General features: G+C 46.8%; 1 protein-coding gene across 7 annotated transcripts; it reads right to left on the bottom strand.

The window, feature by feature from the left end:
• UBTF (upstream binding transcription factor) lies at window positions 1-27,827 on the bottom strand. 7 transcript variants are annotated; one of them, XM_056547550.1, is made up of 20 exons: window positions 27,692-27,827; window positions 17,393-17,492; window positions 16,655-16,830; window positions 16,373-16,456; window positions 15,280-15,435; window positions 15,100-15,164; window positions 14,169-14,289; window positions 13,976-14,086; window positions 12,261-12,394; window positions 11,826-11,967; window positions 10,287-10,328; window positions 10,087-10,194; window positions 9,841-9,975; window positions 9,649-9,759; window positions 6,760-6,848; window positions 5,396-5,585; window positions 5,208-5,255; window positions 5,035-5,103; window positions 3,834-3,968; window positions 1-3,753 (listed from the first exon to the last, which is right to left on the bottom strand). In XM_056547550.1, the coding sequence occupies exons 2-20, from the start codon at window positions 17,451-17,453 to the stop codon at window positions 3,640-3,642; spliced, it is 2,091 nt and encodes a 696-aa protein (XP_056403525.1). In that variant the 5' UTR covers window positions 17,454-17,492; window positions 27,692-27,827; the 3' UTR covers window positions 1-3,639. The 7 variants fall into 7 exon arrangements, with proteins under 7 accessions (XP_056403525.1, XP_056403532.1, XP_056403526.1 ...); XM_056547557.1 differs by having other exon boundaries at window positions 10,111-10,194; XM_056547551.1 differs by lacking the exon at window positions 27,692-27,827 and adding an exon at window positions 27,414-27,639.
• Between the last annotated feature and the right edge of the window lie 107 nt (window positions 27,828-27,934).

Raw genomic sequence — 27,934 nt, 5'->3', positions numbered from 1 at the left:
CGACCCCCCTTTTTTGTACAAAACAAAAATAACACACATAATTTCTGTCTACACTAAACCAATGAATTTGTTACAAAACACATTTTTTTTTTATTTTCCATTTAACCTACAAAAAAGCATCTGTGTTTTAAATATCGTCCATTTAGGAAAAAAAAAAAAAAAGATCTTACTTTCAGTTTTTTTTTCTTTTTTCTTCTTGTAACGCACCTCACCATCCTATTTTGTTTTATAGTGCTAAAAATGCACTAAAAGTGTTTTGTCTCTCACCATGCGTTCAACCTGCATGGTAAGAATCTACATTTTCCCCAAAAAGAGAAAAAAAGGTTTAAAAAAAAAAAAATTTTTTTTTACAAAGTTACTCGTAGGGCTTTTTTGTTTCTTAAAACGGATTCTCATGGCAAAAAAATAAAAATAAAGAACATGAGGGGGGCGGAAACAAAAACAAAACAATGGCCCTCATTTACTATTGCAAACCCAACATGTTTTGTCGGGTTGTGTGCCAGATTCTGTCGCATTGCGCCAGAAATTCTGTCTGCACCAGATGTTGCGCCACAATTTGCACCAGAATTGAAAAAATCCGACTAACTCTCTATTTTGCTAAGAAAACCCGTAAAAGGGCCGTGGAGAAAAGGAGGCGTGGTCTCCAAAAAGGGGCGTGTTCCCGACATTTTCACAAAAACCCAACATATTTACTAAGGTTTTCACATAAAATGTGGTGGATTTGAGCTGAGGAAAACCCGACAGAATAAAAAAAAAACCCGACTAACTCTCCATTTTGCTAAGAAAACCCGTAAAAGGGCTGTGGCGAAAAGGAGGCGTGGTCTCCAAAAAGGGGCGTGTTCCCGACATTTTCACAAAAACCCAACATATTTACTAAGGTTTTCACATAAAATGTGGTGGATTTGAGCTGAGGAAAACCCGACAGAATTAAAAAAAACCCGACTAACTCTCCATTTTGCTAAGAAAACCCGTAAAAGGGCCGTGGCGAAAAGAAGGCGTGGTCTCCGAAAAGGGGTATGTTCCCGACATTTTCACAAAAATCCAACATATTTACTAAGGTTTTCACATAAAATGTGGTGGATTTGAGCTGAGGAAAACCCGACAGAATTAAAAAAAACCCGACTAACTCTCCATTTTGATAAGAAAACCCGTAAAAGGGCTGTGGCGAAAAGGAGGCGTGGTCTCCAAAAAGGGGCATGTTCCCGACATTTTCACAAAAATCCAACATATTTACTAAGGTTTTCACATAAAATGTGGTGGATTTGAGCTGAGGAAAACCCGACAGAATTAAAAAAACCCGACTAACTCTCCATTTAAGAAAACCCGTAAAAGGGCTGTGGCGAAAAGGAGGCGTGGTCTCCGAAAAGGGGCATGTTCCCGACATTTTCACAAAAATCCAACATATTTACTAAGGTTTTCACATAAAATGTGGTGGATTTGAGCTGAGGAAAACCCGACAGAATTAAAAAAACCCGACTAACTCTCCATTTTGATAAGAAAACCCGTAAAAGGGCTGTGGCGAAAAGGAGGCGTGGTCTCCGAAAAGGGGCATGTTCCCGACATTTTCACAAAAATCCAACATATTTACTTAGGTTTTCACATAAAATGTGGTGGATTTGAGCTGAGGAAAACCCGACAGAATTAAAAAAACCCGACTAACTCTCCATTTTGCTAAGAAAACCCGTAAAAGGGCCGTGGCGAAAAGGAGGCGTGGTCTCCAAAAAGGGGCATGTTCCCGACATTTTCACAAAAATCCAACATATTTACTAAGGTTTTCACATAAAATGTGGTGGAATTGAGCTGAGGAAAACCAGACAGATCAGAGCATGTGTAAAAAAAAGCAAAATGTAGGGAAAGTGGAAAATGTAGAGAAACCTTAGTGAATACCGTGAAAAATAAATTGTAGGGAATTAAAACCCACAAAGAAACCTACACTCCACTCTTAGTAAATAAGGGCCTATATCTCAATATCACACAAAGAGGATGGATAAAACAAGTGAAAAAATATCCCCATATATTCACTATTCTAAAGGTGTGAGTTTCACCTGTCATCATTGATAAGTTCGAGGCAGCCATTTTGTTGTGCGATGCCTCAATGATAGGCTTGGCATGACCTAACAAAATGGCTGCCCCCCTGTAGATGACCGGCAAACTTTACCTCACATATATGTAACATGTTTGCAGCTTTCATCTTGCTTTCCTGCTGTACTGCCATGACTGGATGACAACAAAAAGTTACAATTTTTTTTTTTTAAAAAAGGTAATGCTCCTCACTCCTAGGTGTCCATTGCCTTTACTGAACATAACCTGGTGCATGTCCACAGTCATAACCATTTTCTCACATTGCATTAATTTACGGGTACAGTCCTGCTAGAAAGAGATGAAACCATGCCCACCAGGCGCGAACCTCTGCCTTCATGGTAACATGTGTAGCCTTAGGCCCTGTTCACACAGAGTTTTGGTTATGTACGAGGTATGCTACAGGATATTGGTAAAAAAAAGTTTCCAGATACAACATGGTGGACCCTTTCACTTTAGGAGATTGAACATAGCCTACCAGCAACTATGTCCAGTCTGTTTTGTGAGGGTCTAACTTTTATATTGCAGGACCCCAAAGCATGGTAGATTACGCTGTTGTGTACTGCAAAATTACAAGTATGTGTTTGGGAAATACACCAAACACACCTGCCATGGTATGGAAATAACTTTCTGCTGATATCCTAACGTATACCTTATATATAGCTCTGAAACGTAATCTGAATGGTGCTCTTTAATCTGTTCTCCACTTTATGCCAGTCTATCAAATGTATGTTATGAAGAGGTAAGTACTCTGCAGGACCAGACTACATAGAACATGTGTGCAGTCTGTTACCATGGAGACACACAGGGTTGATAGGGTTGTATTGGAGCGAGAAGTGTTTCATTTTGGCTGTACCAAAACAAAGAGAAAAAATAAAAACCTGCTATGAATGTAGCCATTTAAATACACGTAATACACGTGACATGAATGGGTGTGGCCCATTTATGTTGGTGTTCAAAAGGTCAGAGAAGTGCAAATGGATATTGAGGGAAACGCATCGAGAGAAGTGTGTAAGAAATAAAATGGTTGACTAAGACCGGCTGGGTACAGCAGAAAAGTGGGCATATATTAGGGACATTAACTCAAAAATTTAACCCCCACCCCGAAAAAAAAAAAGAAGAAAAAAAAAATGATGTGGAAAAAAAAAATAAAAAAATATTGAAAAGCGCCATATTCCTTCCTAGGTCCAAACGTGGGTATAAAGATTCCCGGTGCAGATACTGACTGTACAGCATAGCCTATCTATGCTGACAAATCATTAGCTAACAAATTGCCCTATGAGACCTTTAGAGCCCTGAAATAATTACCCCATGCACAGAGAAGGCAGCCATTTTGGAGACTGAACCAAATAGAATGCAGCCCACCAATACAACACTGAGGAGCTTCATGAATAGTGCCTTGATGCATAAAATGGCTGCCTTCACTTTGTGTTTCTGTGAAGTCAGTTTCCTTGCAAATTGTAAAGTTTCATGTTTGACTTGAGTATAGGGGACAGGTGTCCTCAAAATGTGTCCTTCCTGCCTTCTGAACACCCCCTCTTCGCAGCAGGCAGTTCCTCTTCAGTTAGAGTCAGAATCCGAAGAATCTCCTGAAGACGAAGATGAAGAACTGGAGCCTGATTCATTATCATCATCCTCTTCCTCGTCATCATCGTCCTCTTCCTCGTCTTCGTTCTGAAGGCGAATAACAGAAAGGTCATAAAGACAAACAGGTTGGGCCCTGACCTGAATACAGCCATGAGTGTCTGACATACCTCTTCTCCATCTTCGCTGTCGTCTTCACTGCTGGAATCAGAGGAATCTCCATCGGAAGAATCTTTGTCCTCGTCTTCATCCTCATCATCGTCGTCGTCATCATCATCATCGTCATCGTCATCCTCATCATCCTCCTGGAAGAAAGAATAAAAAGTAGCTCAGTAATATATTCTTATACTTTCATTCCTAGACTTTATTGAAGACTACACGATCTAAGTGGAGAGACCATATATACCTAGCCACCAGTTTTCTAGATTTCAAGACAACTACAGTGTTCCCTCAACATACGATGGTAATCCGTTCCAAATGGACCATAGTTTGTTGAAACCATCGTATGTTGAGGGATCCGTGCAATGCTATAGGATAGGACAGTGGTCTACAACCTGCGGACCTCCAGATGTTGCAAAACTACAACACCCAGCATGCCCGGACAGCCAAAGGCTGTCCGGGCATGCTGGGAGTTGTAGTTTTGCAACATCTGGAAGTCCGCAGGTGGAAGACCACTGGTATTGGAGGTTATACAGTCATCGCGTGTCCCCGGCGCTCCGGACCGTCACCGCTGCCCTGGATGTCTCCTTCCATCGCTGTCGCCGCGTCCCCGACGCTCTGGCAAGGCCTCTGCTTCCCCAGCATCCTCGCTCTCCGTCGCCGCCATCACGTCGTTACGCACACTGCTCCTATTGGATGACAGGACGGCGTGCGCAGCGACGTGATGATGACGATGGAGAGCACCGACGATGCGGTGGATCCTGACGAGGACGCGCTGGAGCCCCGAGGACAGGTAAGTGATCGTCAGTGGACCACACGGGGCACCGTAAACGGCTATCCGGTGGCAGCTGAAGCAGTCTGCGCTGCCAGATAGCCCTTTACGCGATGGCCCCGACATACAAAAGCATCGTATGTTGATGCTGCCTTCAACATGCGATGGCCTCTGAGAGGCCATCGTATGTTGAGATGATCGTAGGTCGGGGGGGGGGGGGGGGTCACTGTACATCTTTAGAGTTTATTCACACGTCTATTTGATGCACAGGATTTTCTGCTGCAGATGTCAATATAAACTCAATGACTGAACACAGCTTCAAATCCTGCACATCAAATCTGCGCAGAATTCTATACGTGTGAATAGACCCTTAATCTCCTGGACTTCTAGACTCAGTTAAAATTCTCTCTGTCATTTTCCTACATGTGATGGTCACTTACCGATTTGTTCTGTGATGTAGGCTTAGATTTTGGACTCGGTGCTTTGAGTTTCGTTGTACTTTTGCGCTTCTATAAGACAAATATATATATATATATATATTTTTTTCATTTCAGGCTAACCAATTACAAAACCCACCATTCAGAACCCACCCAGTCCACTTAATTATACGTACGGTAGATATCTGCTCCCTGTAGGCTGCCCGGTCCTGAGATGATAAACCCTAAAAGGGAAAGTTGGAGGAAATTATCACTTGGAGTACCATAGAAGGACACGTAAGAAGGAACCAGTCCACCACATGATTGACCGGGAACCAGCCCACACCAGTCAACATGTTCTAAAATTGCACTATAGTCAACTCACTTTTATCCAAGTTTCCAGTTGCAAACGGTAGACCCTCTGCTGGTCTTCAGCTAGCTTCTTGTAATAATCCTTTTGGCTGGGGGAAATCCGCTGCCAGCGGCTGCCAATCTCCACCATACGCTCCTTTAGGGGGAGGTGATTTAGTTCTCCATTTGAGAGGAGTTCCTGTGAGAATTTCTGATAACCATTCCTGAGGGAAAAAAACCAAAAATACATAAAAAATAATTTAGTACAGCATTAACCTCTTCCCGACCTATAATGTTGCGGTATGTTATGGGTCAATGAGGGGAATATGGTGCAGGTCTGCAGATTCCTGCTGCTATCAGCAGCTGACAACTGACAGTTATGACGGACATCAGAGCTGGCTGCAAAGTCTGTCATTTAAATGGTTAAATGCAATGATAAATTGTTCACGGCATGTAAATCGTGGGCTGCCGATGGGTTGCTGTGGAAAGACAGCAAGACATCCATTCGGATGCTTGGTGGATCGGTGATTGCTTAAGGCTGGAGCCCTTAGCAATGGAGCGCTGATAGCATAGATCAATGTAACGCAATAGCATAATATTGATCTATACAAGCCATCTACAGATGGCGTATGATGATAGGCCCGTTGGGAGGGGGGGGGGGGGAGTTACTTTTTTTTTTTTTTTTTAATATAACCCCCCCCCCCCCCCCCCAACAAAAATTTTAATCACCTGCCTTTCCCATTTTTTAAATTTGGTATTGCGGTGTGCGTAATTGTCTGATGATTTTTGATCACACCCCAGAATAAAATGTAATAAAAAGTGACCAAAAAGTGACATACGTTAAAACGATAGCTCATGGTGCAAAAAAAATAAAAATAAACCTAACATAGCTCCGTATGAGAAAAAAAATTAATAAACACCTTACAGGAGTCAGAACACAGCACTGAACAGATTTTTTTTTTCTCTTCTTTTTCAAGGTTTTTATTTTATTTTAGTTTAATCATAAAGCTTAACAAAAATTATCCAATTCTGCTATCACTGGAATCATACTGACCCATTGAATAAAAGGTAGCATGTCAGTTTTACCGTATTGTGCCCCCACCCCATGTAAGCTAGGAATACCCTCAAAAAGCACATGACGACATTGACCTGTCTTAAAAAAAGAAGGGCACAATGCTCAGGAGGGCAATTTGGATATTTGTTTAAGCGAATGATGGCGGCCTCAGCACCCGAACCCCCAAAGATTAAAATTTCTGACATGTCAGAAGTTTGTAAAAATGATAGGTACCCTTTATGCAGACAACTTATTTAACAATAGAAGGTACGGTAGAGGCTAAGCAGCACTGGGGAGACCACAAGACTCCAGTCTATGACCGAGGACCTTTAGTTGACACTTACATTGGGGCTTTTTTTGGTTCTCCCTGGAACTTCATCTTCTTTGCAGGGGTCGCTACGGCTGGAGGAGACCTCATATCACTAAGTTCTCTCTGCAAAGAATAAGTGTTAACACCACGCATATGGCCATGTATCACATATTGCTTTGGTACAAATACATATAAGCTGTAATATAGTTATCAAAGAGTAGAATAACATGCAGCATGTTGTGTCTGGCACCATTAAAGGGGTACTCCACTGGAAAACTTTTTTTTTTTTTTTATATCAACTGGCGCCAGAAAGTTAAACAGATTTGTAAATTACTTCGATTTAAAAATCTTAACCCTTTCAGTACTTATCAGCTGCTGTATGTTCCAGAGGAAGTTCTTTTCTTTTTGAATTTCCTTTCTGTCTGCCCACAGTGCTCTCTGCTGAAACCTCTGTCCATTTTAGGAACTGTCCAGAGAAGGAGCAAATCCCCATAGCAAACCTATCTTGCTCCGGACAGTTCCTGACATGGACAGAGGTGTCAGCAGAGAGAACTGTGGTCAGACAGAAAAGAAATTCAAAAAGAGAAGAACTTCCTCTGGAGCATACAGCAGCTGATAAGTACTGGAAGGGTTAAGATTTTTTAATAGAAGTAATTTACAAGTCGGTTTAACTTTCTGGCACCAGTTGATATATATATATGTATTTATAAAAAATGTTTTCCAGTGGAGTACCCCTTAAATGTGAATGGAGCAAAGCTGTCACAGCCATGTTTTCATGACCAAATCTTTAGAACTTTAACACACATTTTTCTAGATGATAAAAGGTCTACTAAATTCACTCTATACACAACCAAAGCTTACAGTGTGAATAATGCCCAATTGTCATAGGGGGAGTAAAAAAAAAAAAAAAAAAATAACGACTACTATAATCCTGAGCTTATATCAACATATCCTAGTATGTAGAAACCACCTTATAGAATGATACCAATACTACAACCTATAGAGAAATATTGCGGCAGAAAATATTTAAAATTGGAAATATTAAAAGTATTTTTAATACATGAAAAAAGAAGTGTGCAAAAGACAATATCAGCAACAAGTACGAAAGGCAGGAGACATCTCACAAAAAGTATTACTCAGGTACATAGTAGTGAAAATCATGTTAGCCAGTGATGTTTTTCTCTACTATGTACCTGTAATTAGGGATGTCCCGATACCATTTTTTTAAGACCGAGTATGAGTACCGATACTTTAATTCTAGTACTCGCCGATACCAAGTACGAGTACTTATATTTTAAAGGGAATCTGACAGCAGGGTGACCCGGTTTCTGGCGCTGCTTACAGTATGATATGTGGGTTCCTTGTTGTGCGCAATGGAGGCGGCAGCTGTAGTATGAGCCAAGATTTCTCTCTTATACTATATAGATAGAAACAACAAAATAGCGCTGGGTGGGGCTTGGAAATATATATATATGGGTGGTTGTGCTATGGTTGCAAGGTCCTGTATTCCTGTAGTATTCACCCAGATGAGAGCACGAACGGAGGGTGTGGAGGGTGCGGGAGTACGCCCCGGCCGGTGGCGTCTCTACCCCAGCGTCTCCGACTAGAAAGTTTTCTGTTTTGTTTTCCGGCTCCAGTGACGTCACTACGGAGATTGTTGGCTTTCTAGTCGGAGACGCTGGGGTAGAGACGTCACCGGCCGGGGCGTACTCCCGCACCCTCCACACCCTCCGTTCGTGCTCTCATCTGGGTGAATACTACAGGAATACAGGACCTTGCAACCATAGCACAACCACCCATATATATATATTTCCAAGCCCCACCCAGCGCTATTTTGTTGTTTTCATCTATATAGTATGCTGCCATTTTTTGTATGAGATATAGGGACTCATACTAACAAAATACAGCTGCAGGGTGTGCACATCATAGAATAACTACAGTATTTGCGCTAGTGTTATAAACCTTATTTATAAGATTTCTCTCTTCTCCATTGGACAGAACAGGGAATTTGCATTGGCGGTGAGACCGATGACCACATGGTGAGCAGCGGTAGAAACCGGGTCACCTGACCTATCTACATATAAATTCAAGTTAGTGCAGGTGACTCTGCTGTAAGATTGTCTTTAATAGTAGGTAGTATCCCCTTGTAGACAGCAGCCCCCCTGTAGACATAAGTAGCAGCCCCCCTTTAGACAGTGGGCCCCCATTTAAACAGCAGGGGACCCCCCTTTAGACAGCAGCAGGGGGCCCCCATTTAAACAGCAGCAGGGGGCCCCCGGTAGACATTAGTAGAAGCCCCTGTCCTTGCAGGCAGCTCACCTCCTCTGCCCCGTTCTTCCGTCCTCCGGTCCGCATCGTGTCGTCCTATGGAGGAGCATGTGACATACACGTCACTCTGTTTCCTCCGTAGCGTTACGCAGGGCGCAGGGGAGGAGGCGGAGTGACGTGTGTGTCACAAGCTCCTCCATAGGACGACGCGATGCGGACCGGAGGACGGAAGAACGGGGCAGCAGAGCGGCACCAGGTATCGGCCATGGTATTGGGGACATTAAACGAGTCCCCGATATCATGCAAATATAGCTAGTATCTGCCCCCATACCGATACCAGTATCGGGACATCCCTACCTGTAATACTTTTTTTAGTGAAATTGCCTTTTGTCATGTTTTTAAAAAGGTTTTCAATATTGGTTAGAATTTTTAAATCTATCTTTTCTGCGTCAATATTTTTCTATAGGTTGTAGTGTTAAATTCCCTCTACACAAGACTCTATAACAGTGGTCTCCAACCTGCGGACCTCCAGATGTTGCAAAACTACAACTCCCAGCATGCCCGGACAGCCAACGGCTGTCCGGGCATGCTGGGAGTTGTAGTTTTGCAACATCTGGAGGTCCGCAGGTTGGAAACCACTGCTCTATAATTTTACCTCATATCTTTTCTGGTCCTCCGCTGCTTTTTTGATCCACATGATCTTCTCCTTTTTCTCCATGTTTAGCCAGGTGGACTCCATGCACTTTAGGGCTTTAGCTCGGTCATTCTAAAATGTAACATCAAGACATTATGGCCAAAACCACCAGACGATAAGTCACCAGCACTTCCACCAGCGCCCCCACCTTACCTTAAACCGGGCAAGGTAGTCCCCAATCACACTCTGCTGCCAGATCTCCTCAGCAGTCTTTGGTGTCTCTGGGAGTTTACCCCGCTCATCTGCAGCCTTCTTCTTCTCTGCCTGACTAGGTGGTTTGCTCTTTGTCTGCCAAGCAAGGCATAATGGTTTAATATAAGAAATCTCAAAAGTGCTTATGTACAGAGAAATTATATAAAAAAAATAAACCCTGAAAGAAAGAAGTCAAAGATTAGCCACCTTGGTAGCATCCTGAGCAGTCACCTTCGCGGATGGGCCACTTTTCTTGTTTGCGCCCACCATCTTTTCTTCTGCAAGAACTCTCTGCTGTTCTTCTTCTGGGAGGCTCTAAACAAGCGAAACGAATCGGCCATCAGTACCTTGCTCTAGGAGACCAGCCGTCTTCCTCCTATGCCCAACATTGCAAGTTCAAGACTTACCTCAAGAAAACGCATCAGCTCAACTTCATATTCTTTCTTTTTCTGCAAAAATTAATAAAGTTGTAGGTCAGGGTTGATAGAGCCGGAACAAGGATTGTGACCAGCTACGAAAGACCTGGCAAAACCCAAACATTTCAGTGTAATGCCTTGTTTCTCCTCTGGTGGAACTGCAGAGAAATTTAACACCAGCCACTAGGTCCTACCATATGTAACAGCTGACCACTGGGGATTTTGGTGAGGAATACTTTGTGATGGGCTTTCTGTCATATGACACAAATAAAAAGTGTATGACCCCTTTAAGTGATTTCTATTAGGGATCGACCAATATAGATTTTTTAGGGCCGATACCAATAATCTGTCACCTTTCAGGCCAATAGCCGATAACTTATACCGATATTCCGGTATAAGTTATTGGCTATTTCAACCCCCCGGCGAGGCAGAAGCCGTTGCAGATCAATGATTTAAAGCGGGCACTTTAAATCAATGAACTGTAACGGCTTTTGCCGGGCCAGAGCCCGCTTCCGCCACCCGCTTCTCTCCCCCTGCCTATCCTGGGGTCCTGAGTCCCACCACCGTCGCCTCCCCCCATCCCTGGTGTTATAATTACCTGTTCCCGGGGTCCGCGATACTTCTGGCTCCATCGGCGTCCTGCGCTGTCACTGTGCGCACTGACGGTGACGTCGCGTTAGGGACGTCACTCGTCATAGCGCAGCGCACAGTAACAGTGCAGGAGACAGAAGTAGCGCAGACCTCGGGAACAGCGGGGATGGGGGGAGGCGATGGGGCTGCGGCGGTATGTTGCCAGAGGATGGGGAGAGGCAATGGGGCAGCGGCGGCGGTATGTGGGCAGAGGATGGGGGGAGGCAATGGGGAAGCGGCGGCGGTATGTGGGCAGAGGATTGGGGGGAGGCAATGCGGAAGCGGCGGCGGTATGTGGGCAGAGGATTGGGGGGAGGCAATGGGGCAGCGGCGGCGGTATGTGGGCAGAGGATTGGGGGGAGGCAATGGGGCAGCGGTATGTGGCCAGAGGATGGGGGGAGGCAATGGGGCAGCAGCGGCGGTATGTGGCCAGAGGATGGGGGGAGGCAATGGGGCAGCGGCGGTATGTGGCCAGAGGATGGAGGGAAGCAATGGGGCAGCGGTATGTGGCCAGAGGATGGGGGGAGGCAATGGGGCAGCGGCGGCGGTATGTGGCCAGAGGATGGTGGGAGGCAATGGGGCAGCAGCGGCGGTATGTGGGCAGAGGATTGGGGGGAGGCAATGGGGCAGCGGTATGTGGCCAGAGGATGGGGAGGCAATGGGGTAGCGGTGGCGACGGTCGTCTCTGGCCGGGGGCAGGGCATTATCGGCATATATCGGCAGGGTAATTGCCAATACAGATAGTGTCCAAAATCATGAATATCGGCCAGGCCGATAATATCGGCCAAACCGATAATAGGTCGATCCCTAATTTCTATACATAGAAACATATAATAGAGCATTTACGGCTCTACTTTTCCTATATAGATATACATACTACAGTTGTCTTAATGACAGTACCTGTTCACATTTCTTGTGGTAAGCATCTTTTTCCTTTTGAGAGAGCAGCTTCCACCGCTGACTACAGAGGACCATGCGCTCAGTGCTGGGGACATCCTTCATGTTGGCCATTAGTTCGGCACAGTACATGGAGTAGCTGTTCCTAAAAAGGTACAGACAGCATTAAGTTAAGAGAACAGCAGTGTTTGAGCCCCTGCCAGAAACAGCGCTACTCTTGTCCATAGGCTGTCTGTTATAGTGCAGCTCCAACTACTTGACTAGAGCCGAGTTACAATGCCAGACCCAGCTTATGGACCAGAGTGGTGCCTTTCCATAAGCAGCCATGCTTTCTGATCCAATACATCCCATCATTATTTTTAAAATCCCAGCCTAGATCATAAATTCAATCTGCAGCACCTCTGCAGACCCCAAAGTACAGGACGGAGCACAACTTACGGAGGTGGCTTCGTTGGTCGTCCATCAAATTTGTCTTTGAGCTGGCGCTCGGCCTTGGTAAGGGTGGAGCGGGTGTTGCCCTCTTCAGAAAGGTTCATTTCCGGGTGTTTCTGCATGTACTCCCGCAATGTGTTCTGTTGGTGTTTACATAAGGGGTTAGCAGACAAACACTATGTCTGGCTATACTATGTCCTGATCATACCATGTTCATCCATCAAAGAACAAAGGGCTTCTTCAGAATGGAAAAAATAAATAGTTGCTTCTTTTTAAAATGAGCTCCACATGTGACCACAGGTTGTGTGTGAAATTGCAATTGTGCCTTTCACTTCTACGGCGCTGAGCTGTAATACCCATTGAAAAGTTTGGTGCTATTTTTGGAGGAAAGTAGACATGTTTTTCTTATCCTGGAGAACCCCTTTAATAGGGTACTCCGGTGCTAATACATCTTATCCCCTATCTAAAGCATAGGGGATAAGATGCCTGATCGCGGGGGTCCCGCCGCTGGGGACCCCTGTGGTCTTGCATGCAGCACCCCGTTACAATCAGTCCCCGGAGCATGTTTGTTCCGGTTCTGATTACTGGCAATCACGGGGCCGGAGCATTGTGACGTCACGGCCTTGCCCCTGTGTGACGTCACGCTCCGCCCCCTCAATGCAAGCCTATGAGAGGGGGCAACTGCCACGTCCCCTCCCATAGGCTTACATTGAAGGGGCGGAGCGTGACATCACACGGGGCGGGGAAGTGGTGGAAGCAACTGCCAAACCCCCTCCCATAGGCTTGCATTGAGGGGGCGGAGCGTGACGTCACACACGGGCGGGGAAGTGGTGGAAGCAACTGCCAAACCCCCTCCCATAGGCTTGCATTGAAGGGGCGGAGCGTGACATCACACAGGGGCGGGGAAGTGGTGGAAGCAACTGCCAAACCCCCTCCCATAGGCTTGCATTGAGGGGGTGGAGCGTGACATCACATGGGGCCGGGACGTCACAATGCTCCGGCCCCGTAATCGCCAGTAATCAGACCTAAAGCGAACATGCTCCGGGGACTGAATGTAATGGAATGCTGCGTGCAAGATCATGGGGGTCCCCAGCGGCGGGACCCCCGCGATCAGGCATCTTATCCCCTATCCAAAGGATAGGGGATAATATGTCTTAGCGCCGGAGTACCCCTTTAAGACTAGAGAGCTTGAACTCAAAGCTTCAAGGAACTGTCATATGAGCACTTAGCTTTATGAAGGTGCAGGAGCACCAAGTGATTGCTCAGTAGATTATATGAGGGTGCAGTAGTGCTATGTGAGTCCTTAGTAGACTGAATGAGGTGCAGTAGCACCATGTAACCCTTTGTAGACTGTATGAAGTAGAAGAAGGATCATGGGACGCCATACTTAAAGGGGTACTCCAGTGTAATTTTTATTTTTTTTTTTAAATTAACTGGTGCCAAAAAAGTTTAACAGATATATAAATTGCTGTTCCTGACATGGACAGAGGTGTCAGGAGAGAGCAATGTAGTCAGACAGAAAAGAAGCATACAACTTCCTCTAGTATACAGCATCGGATACCGGAAGGATTAAGATTTTTAAATAGAAGTAATTTACAAATCTGTTTAACTTTCTGGCACCAGTTGATTTGAAAATAATAGTTTTCCACCAGAGTTCCCCTTTAAGTGTGTAGGTGTAGTTTCAGGTAACAGACACTCTTCAGGTAGTGTGCGTCACTCACATCATATAGCTTGCGCTGTTCCAGTGCTTTATGGATCCATTTGAGGCGTTTCTTATCCGAGAGCTGAGACCACTGTTTTCCCAAGGCATCCTTCACGTCTTTTGTGCTGGCCTGGAATGACAGAAGCGGGGTGACTCTCTGACACACTCCTCCTACAAGGGTGACATACAAGGGTGGTAGCTTTGGCACTTACATCAGGCTTTATTTTAAGGTAGACCTTTCTTTCATGATTGTACCACAGCTGCTGGGGAGTCTTGGGTTTTTCCGGGGCGTCCGATTTCTTTGTAGACTGCATGAGGTCTGGGTGCTCCTCTCTGTGAACATTGGCAAGTATTAGATACAAGGAACTGTTGACTACTTAAAGGGGTATGCCCGTGGAAAACTTTTTATTTTATTTATTTAAATCAACTGGTGACAGAAAGTTGAACAGAATTGTAAATCACTTCTATTAAAAAATCTTAATCCTTCCAGTACTTTTTAGGTGCTGTATACTAAAGAGAAATCCAAAAAAGAAATGCATTTCCTCTGATGTCATGACCACAGTGCTCTCTGCTGACCATTTTAGGAACTGTCCAGAACAGGAGAAAAGCCCCATAGCAAACATATGCTGCTCTGGACAGTTCCTAAAATGGACAGCAGGGGTCAGCAGAGAGCACTGTGGTCATGACATCAGAGGAAATGCATTTCTTTTTTGGATTTCTCTTTAGTATACAGCCCCTAAAAAGTACTGGAAGGATAAAGATTTTTTTTATAGAAGTGATTTACAAATCTGTTTAACTTTCTGGCACCAGTTGATTTAAAAAAAAATAAAAAAAAATAAAAAATTTCCATAGGAGTACCCCTTTAAAGGGTTTACTCCTAGGTTATGACTGCTGGCGAATATGAATGGGGAGGTGATGGAGCCTGCGTGCTGCTGCTTCATTCGCTGGGATAGTCATATCTATGTTTGCCACTCTAATAACACATGAATGGAGCAGCGCTTGCTTGACTGACAGGACCCTTTATTCTTGGGATCAGTTGAGGTCCCAGCGGTCGGACCCCCCACCAATGAGATATTTGTGGATATGTGATAAATCGTAACCTTAGGATAACCACTGATAATACCAACCCACCACACAACCCACCTGAATCTTGCCAGGTTCCTCTCAAATTCTAGCTTCTCTCTCTGGAAATCCTGAATATATTTTGCCTGGAAAAGGAACCATATTGGGTCAAACCACACAATCAAAACCACTGCTGCTCCTCTACATTCTCTGAAGGTCCCCTCCACCCCTACACTTAGAATTCTTCGCTCCTCTCATTACCTTTTTCTTTTCCGGTAGCTCTTTATACTTTTTGGACAGGATTTTGGTCAGGTCCAGGTTGCTCATCTCTGGATGAAGTTTAGCATACTTGGCCCTCTTCTCCATAAAAAATCGGAAATAGGGTGTTAGGGGCTTCTTGGGAAATTCAGGATGTTTCTGAAATGCAATACAAAGAAAGGTTAATATAGTTGCCATGTAACACAAAGACCATGGGGGAGATTTATCAAAACCTGTGCAGAGGAAAAGTTGCCCATAGCAACCAATCAGCTCGCTTTTTCTTTTTAACCAGGCCTCTGCAAAATGAAAGAACTGCAGCACTAACAGCACTGCAGCACTAACAAAGTTATTGTTTTCACCATAGGGTGCCTCCAGCTGTTTCACCACTACAACTCCCAGCATGCCCCGACAGCCAGAAAATGTCAGGGCAAGCTGGGAGTTGTAATGGTGAAGCAGCTGGAGGCACCCTGTATAGTGAACTAAGGGCGGAAGTGTCAGCCCCAGCAGGCATCAGTGACGTGGTGCCTGCTGGGGAAGTCTGCCTGGTAGTGAGCACACTACCAGGCAGACAAAAAGTCATTTTAAAGGCAGGGAGGGGGTTAGGGTTGATGGGCAATAGGCAGGAACATATAAAAAAATAAAAATAAAAAAAAAACATGGTGGGAGCTACCCCTTAAAGGGGCACTCCACCCCTAGACATCTTATCCCCTATACAAAGAATAGGGGTTAAGATGACTGATCGCAGGGGTACCGCCGCTAGGGACCCCCGCGATCTCGGCTGTGGCACCCCAGACATCCGCTGCACGGAGCAAAGTTCGTTCCATGCCGGATGACTGGCGATGCGGGTGGGATAAGCTAGTGATATCATGGCCACGCCCCCTCACTGAAAGTCTATGGCCATGCCCCCTCCGATAGACTTGCATTGAGGGGGCGTGACCATGATGTCACGAGCTCCCGGCGCTGCACCCAATGCTATAAACAAACGCCGGGTGTAGCAGGGAGATCCCCTATCCTTTGGAGAGGGGATTAGATGTCTAGGGGCGGAGTACTCCTTTAAGCAAGTCACAGTCAGTGTAAAGACCTACACACTTCTGACCTTCAGTTTCTTTCCTTTATAGGGGTTCTTTACATGTTCTTCTGCATCTAAGATCAGTTCTGTGAGCGTCCGGAACTTCCTGACCTAAAGGGAGACAATGTAAGTTGGGGGTAAGTTGCTTGCAGATCAATACACAGAGCAGTGTTCCCACAACCTGTGGCTCTTCCGCTGTTGTAAAACTACCCTGCCCTGAAAGCCATGCTTGGAGTTTAGTTTTGTAATGGTGAGAGGCACAGGTTGGGGGAGCACTGCTGCAGACTATGAATTGGCACAACTTTTCACCTCATTCGAGATCTCGATCCACTTCTGGCGGCACATGGCCCCAGTGTAGTTTTTGAAGGACAACTTGTTCCAGTCCAGATGAGACTCTGTTGTCTTGAACTTGGAGTTGTCCTGGCCGGGAAGGATGGTTTTCATGGTTTCCAGGAGAGTAAGCATGTCCTCCTGAGACCACTGATCTGCCAGGGAATAGAGACAACATATGGTATAAGGCTGAAAGGACAGTTGTCCAGGATTAAAGGGGTACTCCACCCCTAGACATCTTATCCCCTATCCAAAGGATAGGGGATGTCTGATCGCGGGGGTCCCGCCACTGGGGACCCCCGCAATATAGCATTTAGCACCCACCTGATACTGCTCCGGAAGCGCTGGAGGGTCTGGACTACAGGAATGGAAGATCGTGACATTACTCCGCCCCCGTGTGACATCACGCCCCGCTCCCTCAATGCAAGTCTATGGGAGGGGGCGTGGCGGCCCCTCCCATAGACTTGCATTGAGGGGGCGGTGCGTGATGTCACACGGGGGCGGAGTCGTGACGTCATGATCTTCCGTCCCTGTGGTCGGGAGCCAGACCCTCCAGCGCTTCCGGAGCAGTAACAGGTGGGTGCTGCATGCTATATTGCGGGGGTTCCCAGCGGCGGGACCCCCGCGATCAGACATCTTATCCCCTATCCTTTGGATAGGGGATAAGATGTATAGGGGTGGAGTACCCCTTTAAGGACTGAATGAGGATCTCCATACCTTGATCACTTAGGGCAGTCATGATGGTGTTTGTCTGTTGGTTGTTAGCTGCTCCGTTCATCCTCTGCTGGGCAGATCCTTAGCACCTGTCCAGGAGACTCTAAGATGGAAGAAGCCAAGTCAGATGGGAGGTATGAGCAGATCACACACATCTCCCTCTACAAACCCAAGAGATATGGGGCCTCAATAAACTCCCACTAGCTTCCTCTGCAGGGACAGATTACTGTATACCACATATACCGAGGGGGGTATATGTGGTATACAGTAATCTGTCCCTGCAGAGGAAGCTAGTGGGAGTTTATAATCTGTTGATCCCTACTATGTATTATACTGGATGAGGGGATCCAGTATAATACATAGTAGGGATCGACAGATTATCGGTATGGCCGATAATCACGATTTTGGGCATTATCGGTAGCGGCAATTACCTTGCCGATAAGCCGATAATGCCCCCCCCCCCCCCCGGGTGAACCGGTCCGGGCTGTCCTTCTCCGGGGGTGCTCTTCTCCACTCCAGGCAGGCTCTGGCCTAGTACGCTGCATAGACGCCGCTACGCCGTGACGTCAGGTGCGTCGCTGCGCACGGGCGTCACTGCGCAGCAGCGTCTACACTGCGTTACTAGGCCGGAGCCTGCCCGGAGTGGAGAAGAGCACCCCCGGAGAAGAAGGACAGACCGGACCGGTTCACCCTCCACCCGGAATGCCGCCAGACACTACAGGAAGGATGGATGGCCCGGACCACCCTGACAGGCAGGGGGAGAGAAGCGGGTGGCGGCGGCCTATGGCACCGCAAAAGCCACTGCAGTGCATTGATTTAAAGCGCCCGCTTTAAACCACTGATCTGCAGCGGTGTTGCGGGGGGATAAATAGCCGATATTCCGGTATAAGTTATCGGCCCTAACCTATACCGATTATCGGTATCGGCCCTAAAAAAACAATATCGGTCGATCCCTAATACATAGTGAGGCATATGACCCCCCCCCCCCCATATAATAAACAGTGAGGTATATCTGCCTCCCCTCCTCCAGTATAATACATAGTGAGGTACAGTCATTACAGTGTATTAGAGGGAGGGAGGAGGGGCATATACATCTCACTATGTATTATACTGAAGGGGGCACATATACAGTCATGGCCGTAAATGTTGGCACCCCTGAAATTTTTCTAGAAAATGAAGTATTTCTCACAGAAAAGGATCGCAGGAACACGTTTTGCTATACACATGTTTATTCCCTTTGTGTTTATTGGAACTAAACCAAAAAAGGGAGGAAAAAAAGCAAATTGGACATAATGGGAGAGATTTATCAAAACCTGTCCAGAGGAAAAGTTGCTGAGTTGCCCATAGCAACCAATCAGATCGCTTCTTTCATTTTTGAAAAGGCCTCTGCAAAATGAAAGAAGCGATCTGATTGGTTGCTATGGGCAACTCAACAACTTTTCCTCTGGACAGGTTTTCATAAATCTACCCCAATGTCACCAAAAATAACAAAAGGACAAAATTATTGGCACCCTTAATTTAACTCCTTAACGACGAAGGACGTATATTTACGTCCTCCGCCGACTCCCGTGATATGCCGCGGGGTCACGCGGTGACCCCATGTCATATCGGGTCGGTCCCGGCGGCCATCAACGGCCGGGACCCGCGGCTAATACAGGACATCACTGATCGCGGTGATGCCCTGTATTAACCCTTCAGACGCAGCAATCAAAGCTGACCGCCGCATCTGAAGCAAAAGTATCCCGGCTGCTCAGTCGGGCTGTTCGGGACTGCCGCGGTGAAATTGCGGTGTCCCGAACAGCTTACAGGACACCGGGAGGGCCCTTACCTGCCTCCTCGGTGTCCGATCGGCGAATGACTGCTCCGTGCCTGAGATCCAGGCAGGAGCAGTCAAGCGCCAGTAACACTGATCACAGGCGTGTTAATACACGCCAGTGATCAGCATAGGAGATCAGTGCGTGCAGTGTTATAGGTCCCTATGGGACCTATAACACTGCAAAAAAAAAGTGTTAATAAAGGTCATTTAACCCCTTCCCTAATAAAAGTTTGAATCACCCCTTTTCCCCATTAATAAAATAAAACAGTGTAAATAAAAATAAACATATGTGATATCGCCGCGTGCGTAAATGTCCGAACTATAAAAATATATTGTTAATTAAAACGCACAGTCAATGGCGTACACGTAAAAAAAATTCTAAATTCCAAAAAAGCTTATTTTTGGTCACTTTTTATACCATTAAAGGGGTACTCCGCCCCTGGCATCTTATCCCCTATCCAAAGGATAGGGGATAAGATGTTAGATCGCCGCAGTGCCGCTGCTGGGGACCCCGAGGATCGCCGCTGCGGCACCCAGCCATTATTACTTCACAGAGCGAGTTCGCTCTGTGCGTAATGACTGGCGATACAGGGGCCGGAGCAGCGTGACGTCATGGCTCCGCCCCTCATGACATCACGGCCCGTCCCCTTAATGCAAGTCTATGGCAGGGAGGGTGACGACCGCGACACCCCCTTCTGATAGACTTGTATTGACGGGGGCGGGCCGTGACGTCACGAGGGGCGGAGCCGTGACGTAAAGATGCTCCGGCCCCAGTATTGCCCGTCATTACGTGCAGAGCAATCTCGCTCTGCGCAGTAATGATAACGGGGTGCTGCAGCAGCGATCCCCGGGGTCCCCAGCAGCGGGACCCCGGCGATCTGACATCTTATCCCCTATTCTTTGGATAGGGGATAAGATGTCTAGGGGCGGAGTACCCCTTTAAAAAATGAATAAAAAGTGAAAAAAATGGTACCGATAAAAACTTTAGATCACGGCGCAAAAAATGAGCCCTCAGCCCTTAAGGACCAGGCACATTTTGGCCTTAAGGACCAGACCAATTTTATTTATGCATTTTCGTTTTTTCCTCCTCGCCTTCAAAAAATCATAACTCTCTTATACTTCCATCCACAGACCCATATGAGGGCTTGTTTTTTGCATCACCAATTGTACTTTATAATTACATCACTTATTTTACCATAATATGTACGGCGCAACCAAACAAATATTATTTATGTGGGAAAATTGAAAAGAAAACCGCAATTTAGCAAATTTTGGAAGGTTTTGTTTTCACGCTGTACACTTTCCGGTAAAAATTACAGGTTTTATTTATTCTGTGGGTCAATACGATTAAAATGATACACATGTTATATGCTTTTCTATAATTGTACCGCTTAAAAAAATCTCATTTTAACAAAATTAGTATGTTTGAAATTGCCCTATTTTGACCACCTATAACTTTCTCATTTTTCCGTATATGGGGCGATATGAGGGCTCATAGTTTTTATCAGTACCACTTTTGCTTAGGTTTTACTTTTTATTCATTTTTTTATTATTTTTTTTTATTTTTTATAAAATGTGACAAAAAAAGCAGCAATTTTGGACTTTTTTTTACATTTATGCCGTTCACCGTATGGGATAATTAACAATATATTTTAATAGTTCATACTTTTACGCACGCGGCGATACCAAATATATGTATTAATATTTTTATGCTTTTTTGAAGGCAAAATGGGGAAAAACGGACGTTTTACATTTTATTGGGGGAGGGGATTTTTCAAATTATTTTCTTTTAATGTCCCCATAGGGGACTATTTATAGCAATCGTTTGATTGCTAATACTGTTCAGTACTATGTATAGAACACAGCACTGCTCAGTATTATCGGTCATCTTCTGCTCTGGTCTGCTCAATCTCACACCAGAGCAGAAGACCCGGGAGACGGGTGGAGCAAGGTGAGGGGACCTCCGGCCGCCATGCTGGATGATCGGATCCCCGCGGCAGCGCTGCGGGCGATCCGATCGTCCATTCAAACTACCGCAGATGCCGTGATCTGTATTGATCACGGCATCGGAGGGGTTAATGGCGGACATCCGCGCAATTGCGGATGTCCGCCATTACCGGCGGGTCCCTGGCTGCTGATATCACCTGGGACCTGACGGGCATGACGCGAGCACCTCTCCGGTGCTCGCGATCATGTCGGCGCGTAAATGTACGTCATGGTGCGCTAAGTACCACGTCACCATGACATACATTTACATCCATTGTCGTTAAGGGGTTAAAGGAGCATCACATGCTTGAAACAATCTTATTTATCCACAATTTTGAAAGGGCGCCAATAATTTTGTCCAGCCCATTTTTGGAGTTTGGTGACATTATGTCCAATTTGCTTTTTTGGTTTAGTTCCAATACACACAAAGGGAATAAACATGTGTATAGCAAAACATGTGTTACTGCAATCCTTTTCTGTGAGAAATACTTCAGGGGTGCCAACATTTACGGCCATGACTGTATATGTGCCGTCCTCCCCCCAGTATAATACAGAGTGAGGTATATGTGCCCCCTCCTCCCTATAATACACAGTGAGATATATCTGCCCCACCCCCCAGTATATTACATAGTGAGGTATATGTCCCCCCCAGCATAATACATAGTGAGGTATATGTCTCCCCCAGTATAATACATAGTGAGGTATATGTGTGTCCCCCCAGCATAATACATAGTGAGGTATATGTCTCCCCCAGTATGATACATAGTGAGGTATATGTCCCCCCCCAGTATAATACATAGTGAGGTATATGTTTCCCCCAGTATAATACATAGTGAGGTATATGCCCCCCCCCCCAGTATAATACAGTGAGGTATGTGTCCCCCCCAACATAATACATAGTGAGGTATATGTTTCCCCCAGTATAATACATAGTGAGGTATATGTCCCCCCCAGTATAATACATAGTGAGGTATATGTCCCCCCCAGTATAATACATAGTGAGGTATATGTCCCCCCTAGTATAATACATAGTGAGGTATATGCCCCCCCCCAGTATAATACATAGTGAGGTATATGTCCCCCCCAGTATAATACATAGTGAGGTATATGTCCCCCCCAGTATAATACATAGTGAGGTATATGTCCCCCCCAGTATAATACATAGTGAGGTATATGTCTCCCCCAGTATAATACATAGTGTGGTATATGTCCCCCCCCCAGTATAATACATAGTGAGGTATGTCCCCCCCAGTATAATACATAGTGAGGTATATGTCTCCCCCAGTATAATACATAGTGAGGTATATGTCTCCCCCAGTATAATACATAGTGAGGTATATGTCTCCCCCAGTATAATACATAGTGAGGTATATGTCTCCCCCAGTATAATACATAGTGAGGTATATGTCTCCCCCAGTATAATACATAGTGAGGTATATGTCTCCCCCCAGTATAATACATAGTGAGGTATATGTCTCCCCCCAGTATAATACATAGTGAGGTATATGTCTCCCCCCAGTATAATACATAGTGAGGTATATGTCTCCCCCAGTATAATACATAGTGAGGTATATGTCCCCCCCCCAGTATAATACATAGTGAGGTATATGTCCCCCCCAGTATAATACATAGTGAGGTATATGTCCCCCCCAGTATAATACATAGTGAGGTATATGTCCCCCCCAGTATAATACATAGTGAGGTATATGTCCCCCCCAGTATAATACATAGTGAGGTATATGTCCCCCCCAGTATAATACATAGTGAGGTATATGTCCCCCCCCAGTATAATACATAGTGAGGTATATGTCCCCCCCCAGTATAATACATAGTGAGGTATATGTCCCCCCCAGTATAATACATAGTGAGGTATATGTCCCCCCCAGTATAATACATAGTGAGGTATATGTCCCCCCCAGTATAATACATAGTGAGGTATATGTCCCCCCTAGTATAATACATAGTGAGGTATATGCCCCCCCCCAGTATAATACATAGTGAGGTATATGTCCCCCCCAGTATAATACATAGTGAGGTATATGTCCCCCCCAGTATAATACATAGTGAGGTATATGTCTCCCCCAGTATAATACATAGTGTGGTATATGTCCCCCCCCAGTATAATACATAGTGAGGTATGTCCCCCCCAGTATAATACATAGTGAGGTATATGTCTCCCCCAGTATAATACATAGTGAGGTATATGTCTCCCCCAGTATAATACATAGTGAGGTATATGTCTCCCCCAGTATAATACATAGTGAGGTATATGTCTCCCCCAGTATAATACATAGTGAGGTATATGTCTCCCCCAGTATAATACATAGTGAGGTATATGTCTCCCCCAGTATAATACATAGTGAGGTATATGTCTCCCCCAGTATAATACATAGTGAGGTATATGTCTCCCCCCAGTATAATACATAGTGAGGTATATGTCTCCCCCCAGTATAATACATAGTGAGGTATATGTCTCCCCCCAGTATAATACATAGTGAGGTATATGTCTCCCCCCAGTATAATACATAGTGAGGTATATGTCTCCCCCCAGTATAATACATAGTGAGGTATATGTCTCCCCCAGTATAATACATAGTGAGGTATATGTCCCCCCCAGTATAATACATAGTGAGGTATATGTCCCCCCCCAGTATAATACATAGTGAGGTATATGCCCCCCCCAGTATAATACATAGTGAGGTATATGCCCCCCCCAGTATAATACATAGTGAGGTATATGTCCCCCCCAGTATAATACATAGTGAGGTATATGTCCCCCCCAGTATAATACATAGTGAGGTATATGTCCCCCCCAGTATAATACATAGTGAGGTATATGTCCCCCCCCCAGTATAATACATAGTGAGGTATATGCCCCCCCCCCCCAGTATAATACATAGTGAGGTATATGCCCCCCCCCCCCAGTATAATACATAGTGAGGTATATGTCCCCCCCAGTATAATACATAGTGAGGTATATGCCCCCCCCCCAGTATAATACATAGTGAGGTATATGCCCCCCCCCCCAGTATAATACATAGTGAGGTATATGCCCCCCCCCCAGTATAATACATAGTGAGGTATATGCCCCCCCCCAGTATAATACATAGTGAGGTATATGCCCCCCCCCCAGTATAATACATAGTGAGGTATATGCCCCCCCCCCAGTATAATACATAGTGAGGTATATGCCCCCCCCAGTATAATACATAGTGAGGTATATGCCCCCCCCAGTATAATACATAGTGAGGTATATGCCCCCCCCAGTATAATACATAGTGAGGTATATGCCCCCCCCCCAGTATAATACATAGTGAGGTATATGCCCCCCCCCCAGTATAATACATAGTGAGGTATATGTCCCCCCCCCCAGTATAATACATAGTGAGGTATATGTCCCCCCCCCAGTATAATACATAGTGAGGTATATGTCCCCCCCCCCAGTATAATACATAGTGAGGTATATGTCCCCCCCCAGTATAATACATAGTGAGGTATATGTCCCCCCCAGTATAATACATAGTGAGGTATATGTCCCCCCCAGTATAATACATAGTGAGGTATATGTCCCCCCCAGTATAATACATAGTGAGGTATATGTCCCCCCCCCAGTATAATAGATAGTGAGGTATATGTCCCCCCCCCAGTATAATACATAGTGAGGTATATGTCCCCCCCCAGTATAATACATAGTGAGGTATATGTCCCCCCCAGTATAATAGATAGTGAGGTATATGTCCCCCCCCCCAGTATAATACATAGTGAGGTATATGTCCCCCCCAGTATAATACATAGTGAGGTATATGTCCCCCCCAGTATAATACATAGTGAGGTATATGTCCCCCCCAGTATAATACATAGTGAGGTATATGTCCCCCCCAGTATAATAGATAGTGAGGTATATGTCCCCCCCCCAGTATAATAGATAGTGAGGTATATGTCCCCCCCAGTATAATACATAGTGAGGTATATGTCCCCCCCAGTATAATACATAGTGAGGTATATGTGCCCCCCAGTATAATACATAGTGAGGTATATGTGCCCCCCCCAGTATAATACATAGTGAGGTATATGTCCCCCCCAGTATAATACAGTGAGGTATATGTCCCCCCCAGTATAATACAGTGAGGTATATGTCCCCCCCAGTATAATACAGTGAGGTATATGTCCCCCCCAGTATAATACAGTGAGGTATATGTCCCCCCCCAGTATAATATATAGTGAGGTATATGTCCCCCCCCAGTATAATACATAGTGAGGTATATGTCCCCCTCCCAGTATAATACATAGTGAGGTATATGTCCCCCTCAGTATAATACATAGTGAGGTATATGTCCCCCTCCCAGTATAATACATAGTGAGGTATATGTCCCCCTCCCAGTATAATACATAGTGAGGTATATGTCCCCCTCAGTATAATACATAGTGAGGTATATGTCCCCCCCAGTACAATACAGTGAGGTATATGTCCCCCCAGTATAATACATAGTGAGGTATATGTCCCCCCCAGTATAATACATAGTGAGGTATATGTCCCCCCCAGCATAATACATAGTGAGGTATATGTCCCCCCCCCAGTATAATACATAGTGAGGTATATGTCCCCCTCCCCACCGTATAATACATAGTGAGGTATATGTCCCCCTCCCCCCCCCCAGTATAATACATAGTGAGGTATATGTCCCCCCCCCCAGTATAATACATAGTGAGGTATATGTCCCCCCCCAGTATAATACATAGTGAGGTATATGTCCCCCCCAGTATAATACATAGTGAGGTATATGTCCCCCCCCCCAGTATAATACATAGTGAGGTATATGTCCCCCCCCCCAGTATAATACATAGTGAGGTATATGTCCCCCCCCCCCCCCCAGTATAATACATAGTGAGGCTGCCCCCCGGTAATCCTATACACCGGGTGCTGTGGGGTATGTGTGGCCCCGGTATAACACACAGCGGGAGTATTCATTTCCACCGGGTGCAGTGCGGTCGGGGCCCCTCTCCGTACAAGGGCAGGCCGAGGTCAGCTCTCCTCTGCCTGCAGGGGGCGCTCTCCACCACCGCTCCAGTCAGTGCCCGCCCAGCACCGGGAGGAGACGGGAACCGGAACATAGCATTGCGGGGCGGACCTCCAAACTGGTGAACGGGGACGGTGCAGCCAGCGTCTCCCCTTCCCGCTCCACATTCTCGGGGTTCCCCACAACCCCCATCCGCTGACCTGATCGACGTTTCCAGCACAGGCGAAGATCTTCAGCCTGATCCCGGTTCTATCCGTCGGTACATGACGCAGCGGAGACATCCCACCCGCCCGATCTCTCCTCACCCTCCCCCGATCGCTCGGCTCCGGGCATATACATCCAGCGGCCTGAAGGCTTATTAGGTCACACCCGAAACCCGTCCCTGGGGACACCGATCCGTCCGTGTCCGCCTCTCACCCCGCAGCCCACGATGTGGAGCCCGCTCCCCGCCACACACCACGTGTCCGTTCCGGTTCCCCCGCACTGGACGCCCCCTCGCGTCTCCTTCACCTGGGCTGAGCCGCCTCGTGGTGCCGCTGTCCCCTCCGCTCGATCCGCTGACACGCGCTCTGCGGCTCCTCCGACCTCCTTGTTCTTCTCACCCAGCTGCTCTGCCTCACCTTCCGGCCACAGGGAGGAGGAGGAGCCGCCGGGGACTCGGAGGAGAGCGACCTCACCAGACCCAGGGCGGAACTAGCAGCCTGGCCGAGAAAAACAAGAGGCTCCCGGGGCAGCAGCTGCAGGAGGAGGAGGGGGAGCCTACCCGAGCTCTGCGGGAACAGATCCCCCGCCCCGGTACTGGGAGAGCTCCAGTCACTGCTCCGAGAACGGACGATTTCCAAAGCCGTTAAAAATAAATAAAATTATATATTTCTAATATACAAAAAAAATATTAAATCTCCACTGTTCGATCCCAGATCGCCCGATCCATGATGAGAAACAAATTTAATCGTATGCCCGGAGAGCGGGACCACGCGGGAAGTGTTCCCGGAAAAGGTGCGGGAGAGCTGGGTACGGGCAGGCACCTACGCCCGGTCCCTGGAGGTGACCCCGATGATCGCATGTCCGCGGCCGTCCAGCAGCTGTCACCCCACCCTGCCATGTGCGGACAACCCCGGAGAGCTCACCGGGTGTCCCGCGGCTCCTCCATCCACATCCCCCCGGCTCCCTGCACCCCAGAGCCGCCGGAGTCCCCAGCACTCACCCGCTCCCGGTCTTTCTCAAAGGACAAAAGGCGCAGCCGGAGCTCAGCGTCCGGATCTCGGAGACAAAGCAGCTGCAGCAGCCCCTGGGTAATGGCGAGAGCTCCGGGGGAGGGGGGGCGCTGCCTGCTCCTTCTCCCCGCCCAGCGTCGCTGCAGCAGGAGCGGGCAGACAGAGCGCGGGGAGCCGCCTCCTCCTCCCGCCGCAGCCGCGTCTCCCTCACACTGCCCGGCAGGGGGGCCCCGCAGGCTCCGAGGTGGGGGGAGGTCCCGGTTCTCACCTGTGTGCGCCAGGCAGCTCCACTTGCTCGGGGATCGGCGTTTGAATGACGGCCAGATCTGCAGCGCTGGCCCCGGGCGTGGACTCGTCTCAGTCCCCGCAGAGAGCTCGCACTTCCCCCGCCTCCACTGCGCTCCGTGCCTGCGCTGCCTTCCAATCAGCCGGGCGCCCTCCGTCCTCGCCCCGTCACAGGCTCCAGCTGCTGCCCAGCTCCCTCCCTCCGCCCGCCTCACAGTCATCCATC

The sequence above is a fragment of the Hyla sarda genome, chromosome 12 (assembly GCF_029499605.1).
Source record: "Hyla sarda isolate aHylSar1 chromosome 12, aHylSar1.hap1, whole genome shotgun sequence".
In the NCBI taxonomy this organism is placed as follows: domain Eukaryota; kingdom Metazoa; phylum Chordata; class Amphibia; order Anura; family Hylidae; genus Hyla; species Hyla sarda.
Note: the sequence above shows the minus strand (reverse complement) of the source record. Positions and strands in the feature narration are given on the sequence as shown.

What these genes read in the sequence shown, in the direction of transcription:
- UBTF (XM_056547550.1), bottom strand. Translation starts at nt 17,453, where the DNA reads ATGAACGGAGCAGCTAACAACCAACAGACAAACACCATCATGACTGCC. An exon ending in ATAAAGGAAAGAAACTGAAG is followed by an intron (nt 15,436 to 16,372) that starts GTCAGAAGTGTG and finishes ATTGCATTTCAG; the next exon opens with AAACATCCTGAATTTCCCAA. An exon ending in AACTGGAAACTTGGATAAAA is followed by an intron (nt 5,256 to 5,395) that starts GTGAGTTGACTA and finishes TTTCCCTTTTAG; the next exon opens with GGTTTATCATCTCAGGACCG.